The sequence below is a fragment of the Microtus oregoni genome, unplaced genomic scaffold, assembly GCF_018167655.1.
Source record: "Microtus oregoni isolate MIOR12 unplaced genomic scaffold, Mior012 000008F_ref0000371, whole genome shotgun sequence".
In the NCBI taxonomy this organism is placed as follows: domain Eukaryota; kingdom Metazoa; phylum Chordata; class Mammalia; order Rodentia; family Cricetidae; genus Microtus; species Microtus oregoni.
In genome coordinates this window covers 10,303,764-10,330,100 of record NW_024543067.1, presented here as the reverse complement: position 1 = coordinate 10,330,100, position 26,337 = coordinate 10,303,764, and the positions used below count along the sequence as shown (strand labels likewise).

Here is a 26,337-nt window from a genome sequence, read left to right as displayed (position 1 = left end):
TAACCAAATGTCTATTCTTGAGCCTTCTGATGTGGAACACTAATGGGAATAAAATGTCTTTCCTGAAAGTTACAGGCTGTACATGACATACATAATCGGTGGATCTGACCAATGGGTTAGACTTCTAGTGATGACATAGAAACCTATGGGAGCATTTCCTTGTACCAAAAGTTCAATCAATATGTATTTGTCCTCATGCATTAAATGCTCGCTCCCTCCCTCCTTCTCTCCTTCCCTCCTTCCCTCCCTCCCTCCCTCTTTTCCCTTTTTTTTTTTTTTTGTCTTTTGGTTATTTTTCAAGGTAGGGTCTCACTGTGGAGTTCTGGCTGCTCTGAAACTGATTATATTGACTGCGCTACCTCTGCCTCCCAGTGCTGGGGTTAAAGGCATATGCAACTATGCCTGGCTAAGGAGAGGTTGCTTTCTAAAGAGAGGGAGGATGACGGTATTCTTAATTGGAAGACAAAAAGTGTCAGGAAATGACTGTAGAATGTCACTGTACAGTGGCTTTGGGTATAATGGATTTGAAGGCCAAGTAAATATGTTGGGCTTGTGGTACGGAGGAATTAAGGAGACTTTGAATAAAAGTAAGAGGTGACACTTTATTGAATCCTTACACTGGGTAAGGTGCTGTATTAACTGTGTCTTAGATTATATAGTTCGTCCTCTATACAAGCTCTTTGGAAGTCATGTGGTTCTTGTTCCTATTTTGCCCTGGTAAGATAGTGGTAGAGCTAAAGTTTTGAATGATGACAAGGCCTTTAGCACTACTGTTTATAATTATCAAAAGATAATTTTCAACAAATTAAAAGATGTTAATTAGTTCCCTTTTTGTTTCTACAGTTAGGCAATACTATCCCACAAAATGGAGAGTTTTCTGTTAGGCTGACCAGAGGAGGCTAGTTTAATAGAAAGGCAAGGAAAGCAGAAACGGAGGTCAGAAAGGTCAGTCCTCATTGTGGGCTACTATCCTAAGGTGGGGATGGAGAGCAAAATAGCTATGGTTAGGGTGGTCAGGTGTGACTTTTGGTTAGGATTTCAGCATAGGATGCTCCTTATTATGCCCATTGAAACTATGCTGTTGGGGAAATTAGTCTGCTGTCCTTTCTGGTTATGTTAGACTCCTTAGTTAGTTCTTCAGGGCCCACATACAGGAACCTAATACAAAACAGTGGCCTGTAATTTTCTTGAACTTACTAAGGAGAAAGGAAAAGCATTAAGAATTTGTGTCACTCACAGTGCTGCTCAGTACTTGCTGAACAGAATGACTTCTGCTTGCTTTCTAGGGGGCAGATGATTTCTGCTGAAGACTGTGAATTTATTCAAAGGTTTGAGATGAAAAGAAGTTCTGAGGAGAAGCAAGAGATGCTTCAGACTGAAGGCAGCCAGGTGATCCTTCCATTCATTTTATAATGAGCACTTATTCCCTATCATTACAAGTCTGGGATGGACTGGGTGTAGCTCATTGGGAGAGTACCTAGTTAGCGTGCGTGCGTAAGGAAGACCATGGATTCAACCTCTAGCCTCAAATTGCAACATAAAAATTAAAATGCTAGAAAACCTTTAATGACTATGTCGTATACTGTACATATGTTATTCACATTAATATTAGTAATAACAATGCTTTTTGCCATGGTAGGGGTAAGGCCCGTGGGTTTTTTGCTTGCTAGGCAAGTGCTCCACCAGTGAGCTCTATCCAAGTTAGTCTAATCAATAATGAATAAAATAATATTTAAAAGTCATTTTTAGTTTTTAGTTGTTTACAAGGTGTTACACTGTCTTTAGTAATCAAGAGTAACAATTGCTAGGTATGTGTATTTTTAAAAACAGTAACTATTTAAAATTTATCACTAGATATAGTTGAAATGTGGTAGAAGTCATGGTAAAGTTCTTAGGTCTCATGATGATGATGTTTGTGAAAGTATACCTTTTCTATACTGTGTTATCTACTAGCATTTGTATCTTGTTCTATGAGAGAGAAACAATATCTTATAGAAGTTCCATTAAAATTATGTACAGATGAAAATAATGTGCTGGTGTGGTGGTGTATGCCTCTAATCCCAGTACTTGGGAGGCAGAGGCAGGGGATTCTCCATGAGCTTGTGGCAGTCTGTCCTACACAGTGAGTACCAGGACAGCGAGGACTACATGGTGAAACCCTGTTTTAAAATTTTAAAAAAAGAAGAGAGCAATAACATTAATTTTGTGTTTTTCAGTGTGCTAAGACATTTATAAATCTGATGACACACATCTCCAAAGAACAGACAGTGCAGTACATACTAACCATGGTTGACGATATGCTGCAGGTAGGTAGAGTCCTCGTACCTTGGGGGACTTTGCTGTTTTATACTTTACAGTAAGAGCAGTTCTGGAAGGTTTCACTTAGTGATTCTCTTCTAGAGCTTGATACATTTTCTTACTTTACTAGAAGTACTAACAGTACTTACATGAAGCTGATTTCCATTTTCACAATACCAAGTAATTATGCTTGATTTTCCTGAAATTGGCTCAAAGTTGTTTTCTCTTTTTGCTTGGACTGGGGATTGAACCTATGGCCTCATGCATGCGAGGCAAGTCCTTAGTCCTCCCCTTATTTACATATAGCCCAGGCCTTCCTCCTAATTTAATATCAACGCAGTCTACGAAACCCCCAGGCTCCTTCTGTTTCATAACCAGCTTTTAATGCTGTTTGTTCTAGGCCAGGAACAGGTAAAGTACTTTAGCTCTTTTGATGCAGTTTGACGTATAATCTGAACTTTCAGTTGCCTAAAATTCTGCTTTTTTAATTGCCTGTGAATTCAGAGACACTTGCTAATAATTTTGTATTTTAAACTACAGTATAATCTTGGTTTAATTTGTAGAGCAGGATTTATGAGATGGGTCCTTCAGCTGTTTAAACTTCAGCCTGTCTGTTTCTCAAGAAACATGAAGAGGCTGGAGGATTCAGCCCACTTGTAAAGGCTTCTTTAGCCTGTGAAAGGATCTAGGTTCAGCTCTCTGCTCCCAGTACTGGGGGAGAAGAGACACTGAGAGAAAAGTGCTAGTTTGGGTCCTTAAAGAGTACTCTTGTGTAAGTTTATAAGGAAAAAACCCTACATATTCATGGCCTAGTTTCTGACATGTTTAGTGGCCATTATTAGGGATATATAAATAAGGAAGAATGACTCAGTTGCTGGGGGCCCTCAGGTTTTGAGGGAGATAATTATTTATAGTAACAATCCTGAGTTGATGCAGGCTTGTCTGATAATGGTCTCATCTTTCCGCACACTTAGTCTTTAAAAACAGGAAGATTAAGGAAAGCAGGAATGCTGTGATCTCCCTTGGGAGCCTGAGTTTCTAAGATACAGATGTTCTATATGCTAATTTTATGTGTTCTGTTCCTTCAACATGTGCTAGAATGACATTTAAAATCTCCTTTCATGAATGTTTTTCTGACTTTTCTGTTGTTGCTTCTTCTGACATAGATTATAAATGTGAATGCAACATTATTTGACTTACATATTCATTTCTGTTACATTTTTACTGTTTTGGGGCATTAATAGTAGAACGTTCTTGCCATAAAATGAATTAAAGCCAAACGCATTAATATTGGGATATCAAATTGTGGTAATGGTGTGGAGCCACGGCCCCTCCTCCTTTTTTCTATCTCTTCTCTTTTGTGCACACTCCCTTTTCTTTCTCCCTCTTTCAACTCAAGATTTGCCTCTGTAGTCAGGCTGACCTCAAACTGAAAATCTTCTTGCCTGAGGCTCCCTGGTGCAGGGATAATATCATTGTGTCACCATTCCCAAACCTGTGGTTTCTTTATGTGTGTGTGAGTTTTGGTTTTTTTTTCCTGCTTGTACCACTTTCTGTGTAACACTTTTCATGCCTATTGCCCATAGAGCTTGGGAGCTGGGGGAACATTGTATATCCTAGAACTGGAGATATGGCTGTGAGTTACCATGTGGGTGCTGAGAATTGAACCTAGGTCCTCTGTGAACTGTCTTTAGTCACCCCTTTCTGCTCTGCACTGCTGTGGTTTATTGTTTGTTTCTACTTACCTGTCACTGCTTCAGGCGAATGATTTTATTTTAGGTTCATTTCTTATGTCCATTATGGACTTGGGTCTTGCTTTGTAAATTGAACATGTTTTTCTTTTTCCTTCTTCAGGTCTCATACATGTTAAGTAACTACTCTACCCCTGAACTATTGAGCTATGTATACTCAGTTTATATCTATTTCTTTTAGTAGGTGTATTAAGCATTCTTCATTTATAACTGTTACTAAGTTTCATCTGGACTCTGATAAACACCCTATAACTTGTTTTTAGTTTTTATGTGGCTGGAGATTGAACCCAGCACTTCATGCATGCTAACAAGGTCTCTACAGTAGATCTGTGCTCTCAGGCCTTTTTTTCCTTTTCTTTACCTTCCCTTTCTCCCTTCTTCTTCCCCTTCCTCATTTTCTTTTTTCTTTCCTCCTCTCCCTCCCTACCTCTCTTTCTTTCTTCTTTCTTTCTTCCCTTCCATTGGGACCGTGCTATTGGAGGCCAAACTGGCCTCAAACCCAATCTCCCCAGGGGGATTATAGGTATCTACCATCAGGTGTAGCTTCTGTTTTTAGATAGTATCTTGGACTGTTGCCCAAGCTGGTCTTGAATTTCTGAGTCTATACTTAAATTTGGATGTTTTATTCTCTTTCCAGTTTCTGTTTGTTTTAACAGCAGTACTGTTCATACTTTGATGGAGGTAGAAATGTCAATACAGTGCTGAGAGCTGAGAAAAAAAAATAGATTATAGTCTTTGTGATCCTGTTAATCCTATTGAATGAGAATAAGACCATTGCCCAAATTCTTTGATCAAATTATGCAAGCTTTATTTTCTGTTAGATAGTGCTATCTCCCAAAAGTGGGGTTTGAGAAGATAGCATGAGACATAAAAGACAGTGGTGTTTATATAGCCCCCCCCCCAAATAATTGCAAGACTGGTTTTCAAAGGTGGGGGGATTTCCAGAGGAATTTTGGTTATGTAGGAATTTGGGTGACCATGTATCCTAATGGGATATGCAATAAGCAGGTGAGAAGCAGTATATGATTATTTTGCTCTTGTTTTTCGCTTAGGAAAATCACCAGCGTGTCAGCATTTTCTTTGACTATGCAAAACGAAGCAAGAGCACTGCCTGGCCATACTTTCTGCCCATGTTGAATCGTCAGGATCCCTTTACTGTTCATATGGTAAGTTTTGAGTTAATCATATTGCTTTAAGTATATTTTATTCTTTTCTTGTTACTGTGATACAACTGACAAGAAGCAGCGTCAACTCGGAGTTCTGAGGAATTGTAATCCATCAGAGTGGTCAAGGCATGTGACTCTTTCCTTGAAAGTAGGAAGAGGAAGCAGGGTCAGGTTATAAAACTTGAAGCCCACCGCCAATGACTTACTCCCCCTCCCAGTGGGATGCCTAAAGGATTTAGAATTTCCCCGAATGCTACAACCAGCTGGGACTAGGTGCTCAACACACGAGCCTGTCAGGCACATTTCATATTCAACCCACAATACACATGCACCATCTAAGAAGGGAGTTTATATTTTACACTGGCGTACAGAGGGAGCAAACCTGGGTTGGTTGTGACATGATAACTTGCCTAATGGTGCTGAATATAGAAGGCTGTTGGAGTGAAGAAGCTATGTTGACCTGATGTAGTTATAAATTTATAGATGAATGTGTTCATTAGCTTCAGTGTACATGGTGAGTGTACATGTGCAGCAGCTCAAGATTGCCTATAGCAGGAAAATCACGTTGTACTATGTAGAAATTAAATTTGGTTTTGAAATAACTGTTTTATTTTAATTGTTTATTTTTAATATCTTGAAACTCTTGCTTGAAACTTCTCCCTAAGAGCTATAGTTGGAACCCCAACACTGAAGAATCTTCCTTGGTGTCAGTGAAAAGATGAGAGAGAGACTGAGAGGATGAGATTTTGCACAAGTAATCCCCTTGTTTCCAGCGGAGTGGGCTGCCGGAGCCTTATTAACGTCTTCCATTCTAAAGTCAAAGACCACTGTCAGTCAAATGTTTCTGTGCAAGTGTGCTCTTTCCCCACCTGCCTCTTCCACATGCAGCTAGATTTGAGTGTTTCTCTACTCATACTTTATAAGTCATAGACATCTGTAAAAAAGTTCCAAAAAGCAGAGTCACAAGAAAGCTATAATTTTTAGGAATAATGTTTAAATTACTAATTTAATATAGTTTCCTCTTTCCAGTTGTAGAGACTTGTTTCCTTTGCCTTGTTACCGAGTTTAAATATCCTCATAGTGTTGTAAGTTGATGTAGATCTAGTTAGAACATCATTATTAGTAATAAAGACACAACCTGATGAACATTTTTGATGTTGGATTTCTGGGGCCTGGCACATATTAGGCAAGTGCTTTACAGCTGAGTTATGTTCCCAGATTCCAGACCCCAGATAATAATGGTTTTTGTTTTTTGTCTTTTTTAAAGACTTGCATCTCCTGTAGCCCAGGCTGGTCTCTAAGTATCTAAATAGCTGCAAATGATCTTGAACAGCAAATCCTCTTGCCCCCATCTCCCAGAGTAGGAGTCTTCTCCCACACCCAATTCATGGTGCGAGACACAGGGCTTCCTGAATGCTCAGCAAGTTCTCAACTGAACTGAACTGTATTCCTGGAGTCCCTAAATTATGTTCTTAATTTAAATTGCTTTTGATTAAGTTTTCAAACAGAGGGTCAGACTGTTGTTTGATTATTCACTGTTTGTGATTACCCCAGCTTATGCTGGGGTTTAAATGTCAGGTGTCATTCCTGGCCATTTCTTTTTTGCTCACACTTGTGCTGCTAATATATTTTCAGCCCCTGCGTTCCAAATAGGAATACTCTATAAGTCAGTTGACTTTGATTTTATTTATTTATTGTATGACTCATATGCCACAGTACAAAGGAAAGTCTGAGGATAACTTCTGGCCATTGGTTCTCTCTTGGCACATGAATTCTAGGTATTGGATTCAGATTGTAAGGATTGTTAGTAAGCACCATTACGGTCCAAGGTATCTTGCCAGCCTTCAGCTGTGTTTTATGAAAGTTGTGCTGGTATCTAAATGAACCCCCAATCTTATTATTTTTTCTTTTAAATGACAGGTTCTTAACTATGTAACCCATGCTGGTCTCCGACTTTGCAGTACTAAAGTGCTGGATTATAGTATAGATGCATGTCACCTCCTTGGCTCCAACTCTTATTTTGAAATGCAAAATAATTTAGGGAATGCTATGTAGCATCTTAAAGCACAGTTAATTTTTGTTCATTTTAAAGTAAATATTTTAAAATACAGTTTGAATGTTTTTGTTTTAAAATAAGTTTTAAGAAATGAATCCTCCCCTCCCCCGGAATTGAATGTTAGGAAAACAACTCAGCAAAGTGATGGGGGCGGGGGGGGGTTCTTAAGGTAAAGGATGCAAGTGGCATTCAGATATGTTTCTTTTTCAGGCAGCAAGAATTATTGCCAAGTTAGCAGCTTGGGGGAAAGAATTGATGGAAGGCAGTGACTTAAATTACTATTTCAATTGGATAAAAACTCAACTGAGTTCACAGGTAACACATTTCTTTTAGTATCCAAAAGAAGTGTAATATTAGTATCCATGTTCTCCTATGTTATTTATGGTAAATGTTTTGTGAAAGGAACTCCGCTTTGTACTTGTTAAGTAAGCCTAACTACTGCTGGTGTGATTGGCATGCTTCTCTGTCTGTTCTTTAACTGGCTGCAGCTCAAACCTCTGTCCTCTCTGCCACTTGTGGTTTCCTGCCCTTGCTTCTGACCGGTCAGGGACTTTCCTTCCTTCCAGGCAGCTACCAGGATTACACAGTTCGGAGAACTGGAAGACCTGCAGGAAGCAGTTCAGTGAGCGATGACAGAAAGCTTCCATATAGAAAACAAATGCTACACTGGAGACACCATCTGAACAGGCTCTGGGGACAGAGACTTGCAGGCGTAGCTTCTGCCTTGGCCTGTGTATTTAAATCACCAACATTTGTATGATAAATACTGGTTTGGGGGAGAGATCTCTGGAGATTTTCTAGTAAGGTTTCTTATGCCTTACATAAGGTTACATAACTAGGCTAGCTTGTTTAACTGGTTATTTAATAAACAAATGGTCTTGGGTGCTACCCGGGAAATTTCAAATTACAAGCAATGTATTGTAGACCATTAGTCAATCTGATTGTCCTTATCTCAGTCAAGAGTTTGCGCCAAGCTTCCAGTTGTCCTTGGACAAGTCGGGGGCTACCCAGTCCAACTGTCTTACAGTCTTGTCTTATACAGTGGTTCATTCCCACATCATATGAAACCATGGGATTAAGCATTTGGGTTTAAATTGAGACATCCTGCTTACTGGTCATCTGGATTACTTTCAGGTTTCTTTAGCTCTGTGTCTCCATAGAGAAGAGAGCTTGCTGATGCAATATCTTGGAAAATGACCATTATTTTCATGCATCTTTAGTTGAGGGCAAAATTAGAATGTGTAGGATGGCTCTTTGAGATGTCTCCTTCAGACTTGCAGTGACTGTTAGATGGTCGGCTGGGAGTTTGCTGTGACTGATGCTCACAAGAAAGAAAGAGGTTGGCTGGGGAAGAGTGCTCTGAAGAAGAAAAGGCAGAGTTTACTTTAAGTTGGGTGACACAGAGGGACTAAACCAGGCAAATAATATTGACAGTCACTGTATTGTCAACTCTCAGTTACAAATAAATGTTAATTTAACAGATTTTAGCTTAAGGTATGAGAAATGCCTGAAATTTCGCTTAGATTTACGTTTTTGTCTTACTGCCTGCCTTTGGGGACTGATTGCCCTTTCTAGTTCTACAGAGAATGTTTTTAATGAAAGTATTCTTTATGTCAGCATTATCTGTACGGTTTGCTGAGTTTGTAAGATACTTAAAAAGTATTTAAAACATGAGAATGGGTGTATGGGATGAAATTTTAGGGTCCTAAATGTAGATCTTCTGAAATCAGAACATTTCATTTTTTTAGATAGGAAACACTTCCTCTTCCATTTTTTTTAACACTTTAAAACCATGCATCCTTTTAAATGAACCTCATTCTGCTTTAATTCTACCTTCCCCCCTACTTACTCTTCTCTTATATATTATTATTACATTCTGTCCGCAGTTCCCCCTGCTTCCACTCCTTCCAGTCCCTGTCCTCTACCTCCTCGTCCCTCCCCCTTCTCTCCTCCAGATCCACTCCTCCTGTTTTTCTTCAGAAGAGAACAGGCCTCTCATAAATATCAACCAAACATGACATAACAAGTTACACTAAGACTAGGTATTTCCCCTCATATCAAGGCTGGAAGAGGCAACCCAGTAGGTAGAAAAGGGCTCCAAAAGCCGGCAGAGTTAAGAGAAAATCCCTCCTTCTACTGTTAGGAGCCCCACAAGAACACCAAGCTACACAACCATAATGTATATGTAGAGAACTTAGGTCAGGCCCATACAGGCTCCCTGATCGTCGGTTCAGTCTCTGTGAGCCCCTATGAGCTCTGGTTACATGGTTCTGTGGGCTGTGTTCTTGTGGTGTCCTTGGCCCCTCTGGTTCCTACAGTCCTTCCTCCTCCTCTTCCACAGGATTCCCAAGATCCATCTGATGTTTTGCTGTGGGTTTCTTTCTTGTAAAGCCCAGCTTTCTTCTAAGGTGTAGTTGTAGCTGAAAAAGTAGAAGCTGATATGAGAGAACTGCACATGCTGTAGTTTGTTAACCCTTGGGCAGTTCACCCCTGACGTTTGTTCACAGCAGTGCCGTCTATGTTGCGCCTCAGGGATGAATTGCTGCTCCTGAAATGAGTAACATCCACTTAATGCTAACACGATTGTAACCATGTCCTACAGCCGGGGGAAGATAGTCTGAAGTACTTCAGAGACTAGAACAGTTTTCATTGGAGTTGTACTGTTGAGTGGATGTTCTTCAAGATCTTTCTGTCTCTTTCCAGTGTGCTGTTGCTGCCATGATCTTTGGCTTTCTGATGTGGCTTGATACCTATCCTCTGCTAGTCCTTCTTCTATAGGGCACCCAATGAAGGTCGCAAGCTCAGCCTGGCTTTGCTTCTGAGTCTGGACATTGCCTCTGCCTGGTTCTAATCACTCTTGGCTTTCATGCTACAGGCAGAAAATTCTTCCATAACCTTTTATCAGAATTAAATTGTAAATTTCTTGTTTAAAGAAAGGTAGGATTATTTTTATTTGATATTTTATTTGCTATCTTGCTCATATGTCTTTAATAGTACTATATGTGCAAAGTCTTTTTCCCTACTGAAAGTATTTTCTCCTTCATAAAAGATTCGTAGTTTCATGCTTCTAGTGAAAATAAACTTTCAAGTGCCCAAGTCAGTTGCTAGGTTGCATATTTGTTTTTTTTTACTTTACAATGGCAATTTTTGCCTCATACTTAATAGGTATGAATAAAAAATTAGACACTCATCTCGAAATTTGTTACCAGTTTTCTCTTGACTTGTTACATTATATTTTCTTCATTTCTATGTAACATTTGTGATATTGAATATTGAGATCATTTGATGGCATTGCTATCTTCCTATTATTAGGAAGTGTTGCCAAAAATATTGGGAGTACAGGTTGTCATCTGATTGGAAACACCATTCTGTTAGTAAATACTGAAGTAGAAACTTTTGCTAGCCTTACCAGTGAAGCTTATCTTGTCCTTATAGGACTTCTCTTCAGCTCTTGTTGGTAGTCAGTCGGTCTAGCTGGAGGAGAATAATAACTTCTCTATCGTCTTCATGTTCTTTGTAAGGTAGGATTAGGGAAAATGGTGATAAAATTCATCCAATTCCTTTTGTAAGATGATTAAATTAGGATGAAATTAGAAAACAAAACTAAGTAATAAGTCATTTATTTTGTGATAGAAACTTCGTGGTAGCGGTGTTGCTGTTGAAACAGGAACAATCTCTTCAAGTGATGTAAGTATGTTCCTTCTTAATTGATTGGCTTCTTAACACCCTGAAAATCAATTGTTTTGACTCATAGGCATTTAAAAATGTGAAGGCGTTTACTAGTTCCCCAAATGTAAAAATCCTTGGATCTGATGTGGCACCACCCAAAGTGAGGCTAATTCTATTGCCTTTTTTATGGGAGACACAAATTCTGCCCTTTGTTGCTGTCTTGCAGGACATGCTTCTTGAGATCTCCAAATCCATGTAAGGGTTGGCATCACAGTGCACAGCACAAGAGACTAAACATGTTCTTTGTGTCCAAGTTCAGTAGTTTGTGAGCTGTTTGATATCTGTCTAAACTAGGTGTAAACAATGTATCAGTTGACTCATGGCACAAAAATACTGTTGCACTGCTCAAGCCTCCGTGGACTGTGTGATGGCTCAGCATGGACCTCCTCACCACTTCTTCAACCAGTCTTTTCCCACTTATAAGTGGTTAAGAGTCAGTACTAATTATGGGCTTTAGGTTCTTAGGTGACATCATCTTCCCCTTTTGGGAATGGTTTAACTTTGCTGGATTTGAGTAGCGCAAGGACTGACCGTACATTTGGGGAAGAAAAGATGGATGTGGTTGGAGCCATGGAACAGAAACATCAGGACAAAGGAGAGAAGTGGGAGGTGTATGCAACCTTATGTGATGGAAATGCCTATGGGATGCTAGAAGGCTGACAAACCTTTGTCTAAACCATGTAACAGCTGTAGTGATCATTGTAATGTCCATAATTTGAATGGAACGTACCCATATGCTTGTCTAAGAATGGTCCCAGCCTCAGAATCTACATGAAAGTTAGCAGGCAAGCTTCCCTTTGGGGCATGGGTTGAAAGATGTGATGGATATTGTGTGAAGCCACAAAAGGAACTCAGAAGTTAGATGAGCACTCTTTGGGACAGAGTGAAGAGAGAAAGCAGTGGACAGGTGGAAGGTTTAGTTGAAGTTAAAACAAATACATAAATTGGCATCTTTATTTTTCCTTAAAATTGAATTTTATTTCATTATGTGTATGGCGGTTTGCCAGCATTTGTGACTCTGTACCCTGTCTGTGCAGGTGAGGCCAGAAGAGGGCATCAAATTCTAGGATTGGGGTTACAAACTCTTGTTAGCTACTGTGTGGATACTGGGAATTGAACCCCAGTATCTGGAAGAGTAGCCAGTGCTCTTAACTACCGAGCCATTTACCACCAGCACCCTCACATGACACCTTTCTTTCTTGTGGGGTTTCTACAGTATGAAGTCTGGAAGAGTTCATTGTGTTATAGTTTACGTATTTTTAGAATAATTTGTTTTCTAAACTTATTTTTAGCGATTGTAATTCTTTAAACCCTGTATAAGGAGAGGTAAGTTGAGCTGTGAGATTCAAGTTTCCTCTTTTTTGTCCATTGATTAGAAAGACAGAATTGGTTGAGCTGGTATTGGTTAGTGTAATTGTTTATCTGGTACATCTATACACACATACCCTAAATACTAATTGTAAAATTTCACACCATGTTTTTAGTGTTTCCCAGCCCTGGGCATACTCTCATGACTTTTCTTGAGGACTTTTCTTTTCTGATAGATACTGATTTGAAAGCAGACCTCAAATGGACAATATTGCCATCCTTTGATTCTATTTTTAATGGGCAAATCTCAGCTAGTATTTATTGAACACTTACTGTGTAACTACCACTGTTACTAGTTTTACGTTACATTGCCATGTTGTGTGTGTGTGTATATATTTTTGATGTAAGTTATAAATTAGTCACTTCTTATGCAAAAGTAATGAGGCTGAACAGGAAAGCACACAATCTTGCTAAGGTCATATAGCTGATGAGTGTCAGAAACACTAATGCAATAAATTGTTTATTGAGGAATTTTTTTTCTAGGGCACTTTTTCCTGAGCTGGAATTGAATATTTATATTTTGCTTCAACCTAGTCTATACAGTGACTTTTGTTATGTCTGTATTATGCCTTTGAATAAATAGCTTTTAAATTAGTGGGAAAAAGCAGTTTGGTAAGCTGCAGTATGTAATGTTGCCACTTGAGGGCAGTGTAAAGCAGCAGCTGAGCTCTATGAAGCTAGTCTTTTAGAGGCTTCACAGAACTATCACCATACATGAGGAGTTTATTGTTATGTATATTTTCACTTTGCAACGCATAAGAGAAGTTCACTTAAAATGTGCGGCATTGTTTTCACACAGTCATGGAAATAACTCGAAGCATCTGATTGTAAATTCTTTGCTGGTTTTAATATAACAATAGATCCTCTTTCCTGAGGAAGAGCATTGCCTTGGAAATGGACTTCTGGGCTGAAGTCCTGACCAAGGAGTGTTGTGATCTTTCCAAGCTTTGAAGACTGAGAAAGACTGGAAATTTTTGTTTTTTTCTCTTTTTCCTTGCCCTTTCACTGATACACTGAGAAGACGATTCCTTACCTCTGTGTTTTTTTTGGACCCAATCCACCATTAGTTCCAAGATGGGTGTTGTTTCTTGGGTAGAGTTGCTAGATTTTCTTTCCTGCTTGTTCTGAGGTGATTCTCCATGTTCTGGAGCAGTTCTGTCTAACAGGACTTCTTGTAATGTGAGCCTTTTGTGTATCTGCCTGCCCATGGAGGTGACCACTAACCACGCGACTAGTGGGACTAAGGAAACCTTCCTGAGATATACTCCTTGTACTGTAAAAACCGCGCACTTGCAGTTCAGTGGTTTACATTGATGGATTGTGCAGCCATTACTACAGCCTGAGTTTCTAGTATTTCAGCACTCTAGAAACCAAGAACTAAACTGAATGTTTTCTCTGTACCTACTCTCTTCTTTGAACCTCTGGCAGCCACCAATCTACTTTCTGGTTCTGCAGTCCCCTCTTGTGGATTGTGATGGGAATAAAACTCTGACTTGTTTTTTTGTGTGCCAGATCCCCGTCATCTAGCATAATATGTTTGAGGTTCATTCATGTTTGAGGCTGCAGCATTTTAGAATGAGAAACAGGAAACTCATTAAGTTGTGTTTCCTTGTTACTCAGTGATTTCTATGGCAGTTCTGATATCCTTGCTCCTGGCCAATTTTGCTGCTTTGGCTTTGTTTTTGATTGAATGCTGTGGTCCCTGCAGGCTTGCAGAGAGGTGGAGTGCTTTGATTGTGGTTCTTTGTCAGAAGTTGTGCTCAGGCAGCAGATGAGTGGGCTGCCTCAGTTGTTCACACAGCACAGGCTTGCTCTTAATTGTAGGCTGCCCTTGCTGGTGGCCTGCTGGAACCCAGAGAACTTACAGCCAGCAGTCATTGGAGGTGACTAGAGTCTAAACATTCTAAATGGAAAATTCAGAAAATAACCTGCAAGTCTTAAATAACTTGTGTTTATTCTGTTGTCATAATTGTTCTATTGCATTGTGTTAACTGCTTTCTATGCCTGAATTACAAATGAAATTATCATAGGTATCTATATAGGAAGAAATAAAACTGTGCTCTTAGGATCTCTCAGGGGTCTGGGAACGTGGGAGAATAGGGACCACTATACTTGCCTGACAGTGTAGGCAGAAAGAACATTGTTCTTACCCAGGGCAATTATGAATGACTTTTCATTCCTTTAAGTTCTTATCACCAAGTTAACACTTTGAAGCATTGGGATTATTAAAATTGTGTGTGTTTGTGTGTTTGCGTGTATGTGTTTGGTGTGTGTGTATGTGTATTGAATACAGACTTAGTGTTTCAGTTTTATTTTTCTGATCAGGTTTTTTGAAGGGTTGCCTTTCAAAACAATGTGGCAGTATACAAGAAAATGAAATAATGTGTTTGAGTAGTACAGACTTCCTCTCATATGCCTTTGAAAGTGTAGCACCAGTAATAATAGTAAGGTAACCTATTACTATATGTTAAATGTGCTTTTGGAATTGTATGTCAAACATTAATTTATAAAGCAAATCTTGCTTCTTAGTTTCAGCACCAGTACTTTTCCTGAACTAGAGATCCCCAATATTTATATAAGTACATTGCATGATTAAGCAAATTATATTGTAAGCACTTTATGAAGACCTTAAATAGTGAATAATAGTGAAATTACTTTTTGGAAGTCTGTTTTTTTTTTTTTTTTTTTTCCAAGACAGGGTTTCTCTGTGTACCAGTCCGGAGCTCTGTATCTTAATTGATGTTTTTTGACTATTTTCTAAGAATTTCTTTTCATAACTCTTATTTCAAGAAATTGTTCATTATTGCACAAATAATTAAAAATCAGAAAAAGATATTGGGGTACAAGCTGAAGATGAAAAAAGCAAAGCAGCCAACCCCTAGAGAGACCTCTTATCTCTACCAAATCTTCAGACGGAAAGGGTGAGATCCTGTGTCCATCCTTAGACTCCACACTCCACCGAGTTCCTGTCTCTTCCCCTTATATTCCTCTCTCCGCCCAGCCATGTTGCTACTGTCTCCACCTCCCTAGTGCTGGGATTAGAAGTGTGTGACTCCCAAACACTGGGATTAAAGATGTGAACCACCAGGATCTGTTTCTGCATTGATCTCAAGTAGCCCAGGATAGCCTTGAACTCACAGAGATCCGCCTGCCTCTGTCTCCAGAATCCTGGGATTAAGGGTGTGTACCACCACTCCTGGGCCTATATGACTGACTAGTGTGGCTGCTTTGCTCTCTGATCTTCAGGCAAGCTTCATTTATTAAAACACAAATAATATATACCACTCTACTTATCTGCACACATTCTAGTGTTTTTGAATATCTTGTGACAATAATAGTGTACCTGAAAATTATGTGGTACTTTACAGAAACTGGCTGCAGTTGAGAGATCTTTAATTTTTAACTTTGGTACAGCTGGCACTATTTTCCTATATTGATAATAAAGCAATTTTGAGGAAATTGATTTCCTCAAGATACTGAGATAAAGCTTGTCATTCTGTTCCAGTGTTTGTCTCCCTCCCCTCTTTGGATGTTGGGAGAGAAACCATAATCTTCTGTATGCTAAGTAGTTTGTAACTACATTGCCACCTTTCCTCCCTTGGGATGAGTTTATACATCTTGGTTTTTCCTGCTAAAACCTTTTCACCATGCCTCCTTCAAAGGTTAATGTTACCATGAGATGTTAGTGTAGGTTTGGTTTAGTCTGGTTTGATCTCGAGCTGCATGTAAAAGGATCTGAATTCATTTGTTTAGCATCTTATCATGACATTCGTTTATGTTGTATATATCAATATTCCTTAACTTTGCTGTGTAGTAATTAATCACATAAGTAATATTATAAATGATTAATATTTGGTTACTTCAGGTTTTTGATCATCGTGTATAATTTAGCTGTGAACATTCTGTACATGTCTTTTGTTCTATGTAGTATATATATTATATCCATAGCACTTACTCCAGAGTGGAATTATGAGTAATGGGGTTGTGGAAATTTAGCACTAGCAGTTGTTACCAGTCAGTTTTCTGAGCCAGTTTATGAACCTTCAACAAGGCAGAATTCCATTTGTTTAAGTTTCCTCCTGGGATTTTGTTTATTGCTGTTTGGCTTATTTTGTTTTGAGACAAGCCTTGCCGACCTAAAATTTGAGGACTTCTTGCTTGTCTTCTCAAATGCTGGGATTACAGACAAGCTTCTGTGTTATATTTAAGTGAATGTCTGTCAGAAGCTAAGAAAATAAAATAAAAGCAACTACACTTTATATACACATATTCATACTAGGCTTTTGGTTCTAATAGAAAATAGTTCTTTTATGACTGTGAGATGTTAAATACTTCTGGAGTTGTTAGTCAGCATTCTATTTTCTATTTCTTACAAAACACTAGTTTCTGGGGCTTACTTTTGTTAGTTTTGTTTCTGAAGCCCACCTTTGCGCTTCACTCATAACAGTGCACAGAATATTTTTATTTATTTATTTATTTTCATTTTTTTTTTCTGAGACAATTTTCACTGTAGTTTTAGAGCCTGTCCTGGAACTAGCTCTTATAGAGCAGGCTGGCCTCGAACTCATAGAGATCTGCTTGCCTCTGCCTTCTTAGTGCTGGATTAAAGATGTGCGCCACTACTTCCTGGTGTACAGAGCATTTTTATGATGAATTTGTGGAGTACAGATTTGTTTTCTGTAGAGCTTACAACTCCAAAATATAGACGAATGCCATCAGCTTTGACTCCTTTAGAAGTGTAGTGTGCACATAAGTCATAGTGCTATCAAAGTGAAAATTCAACATTAGTGCATCCCATTAATAAATTTATCTTTATACTTGTATATTTGTTCCTTAATTTTTGAATTACTTTGATACTCTTCAGAAAGTGAAAGTATAAGGAAGAAGAGGGTAAGACTGTAGCAAAGGATTCTGAATGGTGGAGCATAATGGGGCAAAAAGGTGTGTGCATGTGTGTGTGCTTGCATGCGTGTGTGCGTGTGTGTGTGTGTGACACATCTTGCTGAAGGTGTGAGCTGTACTCCTAGGTAAAGGACAGGAAGAAGGGCTATAACTATGGATCAGCTTAGGGATTGAGGTATTTATAGTAGAACCAGTCCTTAGGCGTAGTCTTTATTTTTCTTTGATCTGTTGAGAGGAAGAGGAGGACAGGAGGAGAGCTCCTGTGGAGAACGGCAGAGAGAAGAGACTTGATTGCTTATGGTTTTCATGGTTGTGTGATTTTCTCTAGTAGTATTTGTTGAATTGCTTTTCTGTAGGATTAAAGGTAAAAGTGAATGAGTTGATTTAGCTAAGGCTAATTATTTTCTTTTAAGCAATCATTACATTATTTATACCAGACACTACTAATCAGCAGTTAAGGGAAAGTAAACAAACAGATGCTCTCCATCTCAGTTGAAGGCAGTGTGTAAATGGATGTAGTGGTGTACACCCAGCATTTAGGAAGCAGAGGCGGGTGGACTGCAACCAGACTAGTCTACATAGCTAGCCCTAGTCATTTGCTATACTGTCTGCCATCACTGGCATGGGCTGGACCCTGTGTATAGCAATCCGTAGGAAAGAGTCCTGTGAGCTGTAGGACCAGTTGTAACGGACAGCGTGGAGCCCATTCTTGTTTTGTGCTGTGTGTGCTAACTATTTAGCATCTCATGATTCAGCAAAGGTGCCTTTGTTGCTCTTTTACTATTTGTATCTAGAAATCTCTCCCAGGTTTTCTGTAAACAAGAAAGGTGGGGTTTATATTCTCTGGTAGAAACTTCTAACTTCTGAAATAATTGAAAGAAAAAAAAACGTATTTTTTTCCATTGCAGAAAAGTTTGAGATGAAATGATTTTGTCATTGTAAGTTCTGCTAATATAATTTTGCTTGTGTTTGGCTTTTGTGATAAGGACTCATTCTGTAACCCAGGTTGACCTGGAATGAAATATCTAGTCCAGGCTAGTTTAGACTTGTAGAAATCCTCTTGCTTCAGCCTTCCAAGTGCTGGGCTTTTGGGCATGAGCCGTCACGTTCAGCTTCTGCTAAGGTGGGATGTTAAACTTTATCTGTGCATATTATATGACACCACTATCTAGGTAGAGATAAAGTCCTTTTCTTTATAATATTTGACTGTTTATCAAACTACTCACTTCATTGTATTTTTGTATTTGAATGCTGTAAATTTCTTTGTAGTGTTCCAGCTCATGTATTATTTAAATTAAAACACTAAGCTTAATAATATCAAATTTTAGGTTTTATGGATTTTTATGACATCTATTGACATCTATGATTCTTTTTACCTTTTTAAATTTGTTCATTATGAAGGCTAGAGCTTAAATTTTCGTTCCTCAACTTTTTAAAGACATATCTCTCATGGTAATATTTAGACAAGAGCTTAGAGCAGAGGTTTTTACTAGCTGTGGAAAAATGGAGGGTTTATGTTTTCTAAGAGTTGATTTTCATTTATTTCAAGTTACAGATTTAAACACAGTTTCTATGACATGCAGCTATTGAACTAAGTTTTAAAAATCTGTGTTATCTTTAACAAATGTTGACTAGGTTTTTTTTCAAGACAGGATTTTTCTGTGTAGCCCTGGCTGTCCTGCATTTTGCTCTGTAGACCAGGCTAGCTTCTACATTCTGAGTGCTGGGATTAAAGACAGGCACCACCTTGCCCAGTTCTCACTAGATATTTTATAAAACACCCAAAGACTGAGTTCCTGCATGGTTGTTGTTGTGTGCTGAGTGGATCACCGCCTTCCACCATGGCCGTGCGCTTGCCGGTGTTCTCTTGGTGGTGGTGTTCTCACCGGGAGTGAAGAAACCAAGTATTAAAGGAAAGGTTTACATTGTGCTGAAATTGCTCCAGTATAAGCCTATCTTCCTTTGTTTTTTATTTTTTCATATTGTATAATTATGTAGAGCTTCATTTTCTGTTTGTAGAGCCTCTGTCCAAGATACAGAAATGGAAGGTGAACTATTTATTTATCAAACTGTATCAAAGGTACAGCTACTTTGTCAATTAATTTCTCTAAATGTGTTATGTCATCCTGAATTGTGTAGATTTAATTTGGTATACAACAATCACCTTAATTTCTAAAAGGCAAAGTTAACCACAGACACGAGGATAGGCTTTTGAAAGTCTGTCAGGAGACTGGGTGCTCTAAAGCTAACACACTGTAGTAAAAAGGTAGACTTTTCCTGTAGGAGTGCATGTGCTTGCTCTCATGACTGAGAATGCCTTTCAGTCTAACACTGTGCACTTTTCCTGTTAGAGTTCTCAGTATGTGCAGTGTGTTGCTGGCTGTCTGCAGCTGATGCTCCGGGTCAATGAGTACCGTTTTGCTTGGGTGGAAGCAGATGGGGTGAACTGGTGAGTGAGTGTCCTTTACTTTTATTGTAGAATGACATTTAAAAACATTTCTCCTTGACATTTTTAAATAAATTAATATTTATTAAATATTAAACTAAATTTATATGACTGCAGCTTTTTGTATAATGGCAAATTAATTATAATGAATAAAATATTAATATAATTAGTGAAATAATATTTAATAAGGTGAAATAGCACAGGATACTCTAATCCCATAGTATGTTATAGGTGTATAACAGGTGTAGTTAACCCATTTGGTTATTGAAAGATACAAAAATTTTGTTTTACTAAGCCAAAAGCAGATACCTTTTATCCCCAATCAGGGAACCTGTAAGTGTGAATTAACATTACAAAATAGCAATCTGTCTACAGATGATATATATGTATATGTATTTAATTCCAAAAAATAAAATACTCATTGTTTTAGATCCTCTTGGCATATATAGGTAGATCAAATTTGATATTGTCATTACTACTATTAAACAACTTTGAAGGACAATTGACAGTGTTAAGTATCTCAGAAAGGAAATAAACTTTTTAATTTTAATTTTTCTTTTGCAATCAAAATTTCTCTTTCTTTTTGTTGCTTTTCAAATCATAACTAGGAAGGATGTGAGGAGAAAGAATTTCAAGTGTTCCCTATTTGAAGAACTGGTCACTGATTGCTAAAAACTCTACATTTTAATTAGCTTATTGAGCTGTTTGGTTAAAAACCTATTATATATATGATACAGTATTTTCTAAATATTTATATGGGAGAACTATCTTTTTCATTGTGTTGTATATTTATTGACTGTACTTGCTGTCTACTAACTTTAAGCTCTTGCCAGTTTCTCTGAAGGAGCCATCATTGTTGATGCCTGCCTCTTTGGAAACTTTTGTACTTTGGTTTCAGCAGCTGTGTTCTTTCCCTATGCTCTCCACATCTCCTGTAGTGTCAAAAAATTTTTAGAGGCTAATTGGTTAAAGAATTAACTAGATACTTATTTGCTAACTTTTCCCCCCCTGAAACTAAAGCAAAGGATGATAACATCTCTAGATCTGGGGTTAGGATCATAGAAATTCACATGCTTGGAGGACTGAGTAAAGCTGAAATTTAGACCTCTGAGGAGGAGGTTGTCCTGATGTTGGTGTCTGATTTCTGAGAAAGAACTTTATGTCAGGCCTCTTGGGTGGGGGCACACACTGATGGCTGGTGATGGTGTCTCTGAGGCGTTTTCTTTTAGACCCGGAACAACTGTGATTGAGTTGGCTATTGCCATGGGGAAGATGTATTACCCTGTGAGGAAGGGTTTGACTGGGTGATGCTCACAGCAAGTACTTTTTGTCTGCCCTTGTAGTCAGCCTCTAGCTTCCCATACTGGGACCTAATCTAACCCACTGTCTAGGGCATCAGCAAAGCAAAGTATAGAAAGCTTGCTTTAGTTACTGGAAGAGAGCAAAGGAATCAAGCATTAGGATGTTGATACTATAAAAACACATAATTTCGTAGCAGTTGGGATACTGAAAGCATTGAATAAAAGTAGTTTTTTTTCTAACAGCCTAATCTGAAAAGAAACATGCACAGAACATTAGGCATAGTCCAGTGAACACAAAGAATGTGGAGCTGAGACAAGTGTATACCTGAACAACTTTTAGATTCACTGAAAGTTACAGTACCGATGTCTTCCTCTTCTTACCATTTTTCCATGTTAATATTTTGGGTTAGTATGATATACTTTTTCAAATTGATGAACAGTATTGATGTTTGCTAAAAGCTGTAGCTTATACTCTAGGACAGTTTGGTGGACATTCTGTGGATTTTGTGCTTCTTTAGTTCCACTGTCCTTCTTAGTTGTCTTGTTTGTAGTTTGTGCCAGTCGTTGGATGAAGATATTCCTCAGGGATATATACTTAGATTCTTTTTTTTCTCTTACACATTCTCTCCTTCAGTACAATGAGAATACTGCTTTCACTTCAAGGGAATATTCTCAGTTTCCCAGTTTTCTAGAAGCTTCTGACATTTTTCTGATTCCCAAATTCTGTGATGTATTTATTTCACAGGCTGTATTTCTTTCCCCAAAGTCACCACGTCATTTTTCTGGGGTTCTTACCTATTTAAAAAGTCTTCCCTTGGTTGTATAAACTGAAAGTCTTCCTATAAAATTGACCTGAAAGGTAGAGACGTTCACTTTGTCAGCACACCCTGTTGATTTTGCCTGCAGCCCTCTCTCTTCAGACCCTGGCTCCCTTTCTCACTGCTTCCTTGCAGAGGTGCTCCTGCTTCCCAAGGTCCCATGCCTTCCAGAGAGGATGATGGTCCTAGTGAGTTGTGGTCTGGCTGTGAGTTAGCTGAGTGCTGTGGCGGCTAGAGAGGAAGCTGAAGACAGTTCAGAGACTTGCTCCTTCAGTGTAAGCATATTTCATTTTTTTGATGTGCTGGAATGAAATATTTTTTCCCTCCCCCTCTGTTCTTTTTCAGCATAATGGGCGTTTTGAGTAACAAGTGTGGCTTTCAACTCCAATATCAAATGATTTTTTCAATATGGCTCCTGGCATTCAGTCCTCAGATGTGTGAACACCTTCGCCGGTACAATATCATTCCTGTTCTATCAGACATCCTTCAAGAATCTGTCAAAGAGAAAGTAACAAGAATCATTCTTGCAGCATTCCGTGTAAGTCCTCAGAGGGAGATTGTTATTGTTGTCGGCATGTGTATGTGTGCAGCATTTTTTACTGTGATCGTCTTTGAAAGGTGAGAAGTAAGGCATGCAACTGAACAGAATGTATTACTTGGAGAAGAAGTGTACTTTGGTTATATTCAGATGGAGGAAGTCCCTTTCTGTTGCAGTGCCTGCTGCAGGACTACGAAAGGAGTTTTTTCTCAGGTCCTGTATTTTAGTCTGGAGGTATGTTTCAGATCCTGGGTCTCCTGATTAGGAGCATACTTCTGAGTCAACTGTAAAGACTTCCAATATATAAACATTACAATTATGTTGTCAGGATATTATAATTTTGTCAGCTATAAAAATGAGCTTAAAGATGAGGAAGCTTGAGGAAAGAGAGTCTCTTTGTTATATAACAAAGTAATGTTAAGTGTTTCCTCAAAGCCATTGTCAACATTCTGTGAATCCATTTTCTGGTCATTTTGTTGGTTGCCTTAGGATTCAGATGAGTTTCTGGGAGATGCCTACCCAAGTGATAGTACTGAACATGTTTCATGTGCTGCTTATTACTCTGTGACAGGTATCCTCGGGGATTCCATTTGTTAACTGGTGGTCTCCAGAGCCCTATTATAAGTGGCTATTGTTACTGGTAATATATGAGGATCTTGCTATTTGAATTGGTCTTCGCTTTGCAAATGAAATGTTGAAGACAGACATTCCCAGGAAGCATCTGATTTGCAAATCCAGTTTGCTTCAGAATCTGCTTTGAACCATTTGCTTTTGTGTTTACTTAAAATAAACAGCAAGAAGTCATAAACAAAACGAAGTATATAGTTGTGTTTTGAAATTTTAAGTAGTGTTATCAGATTTGTCAAAGAATAGTCACTAATATCTTTTAGACATTTCTAGACATGTAGATATAATATGTAAATAGGTATATGATTTTGGTTTAAACTTACAGATATAGATGACATATTATAGGGTTCTGCAACTTTATTCTTTTAAAAATAAAAAGATTAAGTATAATTATGCACATATGTGAGAAGGGTTGAACGTGTCTGGGTGCTCTGAGAGGCCAGAAGTGGCCATTGGGTTCCCTGGGGCTAGAGTTACAGGCTGTCAGCTGTCTAGTGTTACTTATCGGAGCTGAACTTCGGAACTTCTAGAAGAGCAGCAAGTGTTCTTAACCTCTGAGCCGTCTCTGCACCTCCTACAACTTTAATCCTAACAGTATGGATTATGTGTGCTTTAATTTCTTTCTATGTAGATCTTCAGTATTCCTTTAGTCATGTTACAGTACAGTGGGTTACTATGAGTATTAACTCATAGTAGGGGCATGAGGTATTTGAAGTTTGTTTTATATGTCCTTGAATAATAATTGCTGAACCAAAGGCATACCCTTTCTTTTAAAAACATTCTTATAGTTAATGCCAAATAATCTTTGAAAAATGTGCCAGATGACATTTTCATCTGCTGTGTACTGAGTCTGTTATTCTTTTGTCTTCTCACACTTACCATCCCCACTCTTTCTCACACTTACCATCATCACTCTTTCTCACACTTACCATCCCCACTCTTTCTCACACTTACCATCCCCACTCTTTCCCACACTTACCATCCCCACTCTTTCTCACACTTACCATCCCCACTCTTTCTCACACTTACCATCCCCACTCTTTCTCACACTTACCATCATCACTCTTGGTTTCTATGGAGTCTGCTGTGAAGAGTAGTCCAGTGCTTTAATAATAAAGTGAGGCATATTTTTTGTTTATTTTCTTTTGTTCTTTGAGAATTACGTACAAGTGTTTTGATCATATTTACCTCCTTCAACTCTTCCCTTCCCAATAATTTTGTGTCCTTTTTGGGGGTTTCTTTCTAATTTGTGTTAACAAAATGTTATGGCTTTCCACTGGAGCACGGTCACCTTATCAGGAGCCACACTGTTGAGGAAACTGGTCCCTTCTCTCCCCAGCCTTGTACTAACATTAGTAAGAATAGAGTGGTGTTGTGATTTTTAAGAAGTGGCACAACTATTTTACTAATAACTTATAAAATGTAAGCATGCTATTTTAGCTGGGTAATTTTGGCTTACATGTATAATTACAGAATGTCAGAAGCAGAGGCAGGAGCAGCAGAAGTTTAAGGTCAATTTGACTCTAGTGAATTTGTGGCTAGCCTAGTGTGATAGGTATTCCTAGTTGTCAATTTGACTATATCTGGAATTAATTAAAACCCTTGGCTCGGTATGCCTGCGGAAATTTTATGATTAAATCCTTTTAAGTGGGAAGATCCACGTTTAATAATCTGGGGTACACCTTCTTGTGCAGCCTATCTATAGGACAAGAAAGAAGAAAGCTTTTGTTCGTTCACTGGCATTAGAGCGTACTTTGGGATTCAGCTGAGACTTCCAGACCCATGGACTGAACAAGTACTGGACTCTTGGCCTTCCTGTTGGTAGACAGCTACTGGTCTCCTTTGTATATTCATTCTGTTCCTCTAGTGAGCTCTGATTAATATGCCCTGTCTGTGATCCCAGCACTTAGTAGGCAGAGATAGGAGAATTCTGAGATACATTCCAAGTCCCTGTTTCAAACAAAACAAAATTGTACTTACTATATTTATAGTTTTACTTTTACCCTTAATGAATGTAATTTATTATAATTTTGGGTGTTTATTTTTGCATATCAGATTATTTAAAATAAACCTATACCATTGAAATAAATACTATTTTTTTTGGCTTTCTCTGCTAAATATGGGTTAATGCAATAATTTCTGTGAATAAACTGAGGGCCAAACCTCAAAGCAATGTTTTTAGACATCCATATTCTCAGGTCAGACTCTGGTGGATCCATACATGAGGATATAGTAAAGCCATCTGATTTATATCATCAAATAGTTGGAAAATGTAAACTCATCCTCAAATTACCTTCAGAACTTTTACCCGAAGAGGTAGTCTGATCATGATCTAGTCATGTTTACTCCCATGTCTTTAAACTCAGAAGGAATCGTTTGTGCTGATTGCCCTGGGAAGCTTGTCAAACTTAATGGACTAAACAAGTGTACCCATTGCCAGTCGTTTCTTTTTTCTGTTTAATTGAGTGAATTTTAGTTTTGAAAATGGCAATACCAGTTATTTATAGTAGGTGCTGAACTTATAATTGCATTTTTTTTTTTTTGATTTTCGAGACAGGGTTTCTCCTGTAGCTTTTTGGTTCCTGTCCTGGAACTAGCTCTTGTAGACCAGGCTGGCCTCGAACCCACAGAGATCAGCCTGCCTCTGCCTCCCGAGTGCTGGGATTAAAGGCGTGCGCCACCACTGCCCGGCTTTATAATTGCATTTTTAATTTTCAGTTTTTAAAGTTAATTAGCATGTTTGAAGACAGTGACTAAAGCATATGCTGTCAGCTTTGCTGTCTAGAGTTTTTCTGTCTCTTGTTTTATCCCACTTTGGATTTACTTAGACAAGAGCCTGCATTTTATGTTAGATTATAAAGCAAATTATATTTTTTTATGATTTTCATCAGGAAAGCATAACAAAAATTACCAAATTTTTACATAAAAATTCTCAGGTCTATTCCCCCCCCCCCCCCAGAAACTCTCCCAGTGTCTCTCTCATGAAATTTTTGGCTTGCTTATTAGGGCACCGGTGTGAAAGAGGTCAAGGAAAGACTAAGGCATTTTGATTAGTGCTTCTGAAAGTGGTCTGCCTCCGCGCCAGCAGTGGATGTTTATAGAAAGCACAATGAGCGTGGAGAGATCAGGAACTTGACAGATATTCTGTCTATTGAATTTTATAATACATATTGTTGATAGTTTTAGAGTTGACTGTGCATGTGGACCTCTTTCGTTAGTTCTGAATCTCTTATGTACAAAGCAGGTTGGGACAGGAGAGATTCTGGTGGATTGTGTCTGGAGGTTAGAAATGAATTGGGTGGGATGAAGTTAGGTGACATGAGGATACAGGGCTGGT

At 38.5% G+C, this 26,337-nt stretch overlaps 1 protein-coding gene across 3 annotated transcripts in view; it reads left to right on the top strand.

The window, feature by feature from the left end:
* The window catches only part of Atp6v1h (ATPase H+ transporting V1 subunit H), a 70,893-nt gene that overhangs the window by 9,480 nt on the left and 35,076 nt on the right, over positions 1-26,337 (top strand). For 2 of the 3 annotated variants that reach the window (XM_041657755.1, XM_041657756.1), the window contains exons 3-9: positions 1,287-1,389; positions 2,217-2,306; positions 5,102-5,215; positions 7,482-7,586; positions 10,905-10,958; positions 19,622-19,719; positions 22,181-22,373. In XM_041657755.1, coding sequence (XP_041513689.1) covers positions 1,287-1,389; positions 2,217-2,306; positions 5,102-5,215; positions 7,482-7,586; positions 10,905-10,958; positions 19,622-19,719; positions 22,181-22,373 — 757 coding nt within the window. The remainder of the gene's footprint in view (positions 1-1,286; positions 1,390-2,216; positions 2,307-5,101; positions 5,216-7,481; positions 7,587-10,904; positions 10,959-19,621; positions 19,720-22,180; positions 22,374-26,337) is intronic. The other variant, XM_041657757.1, reaches the window with a different exon arrangement.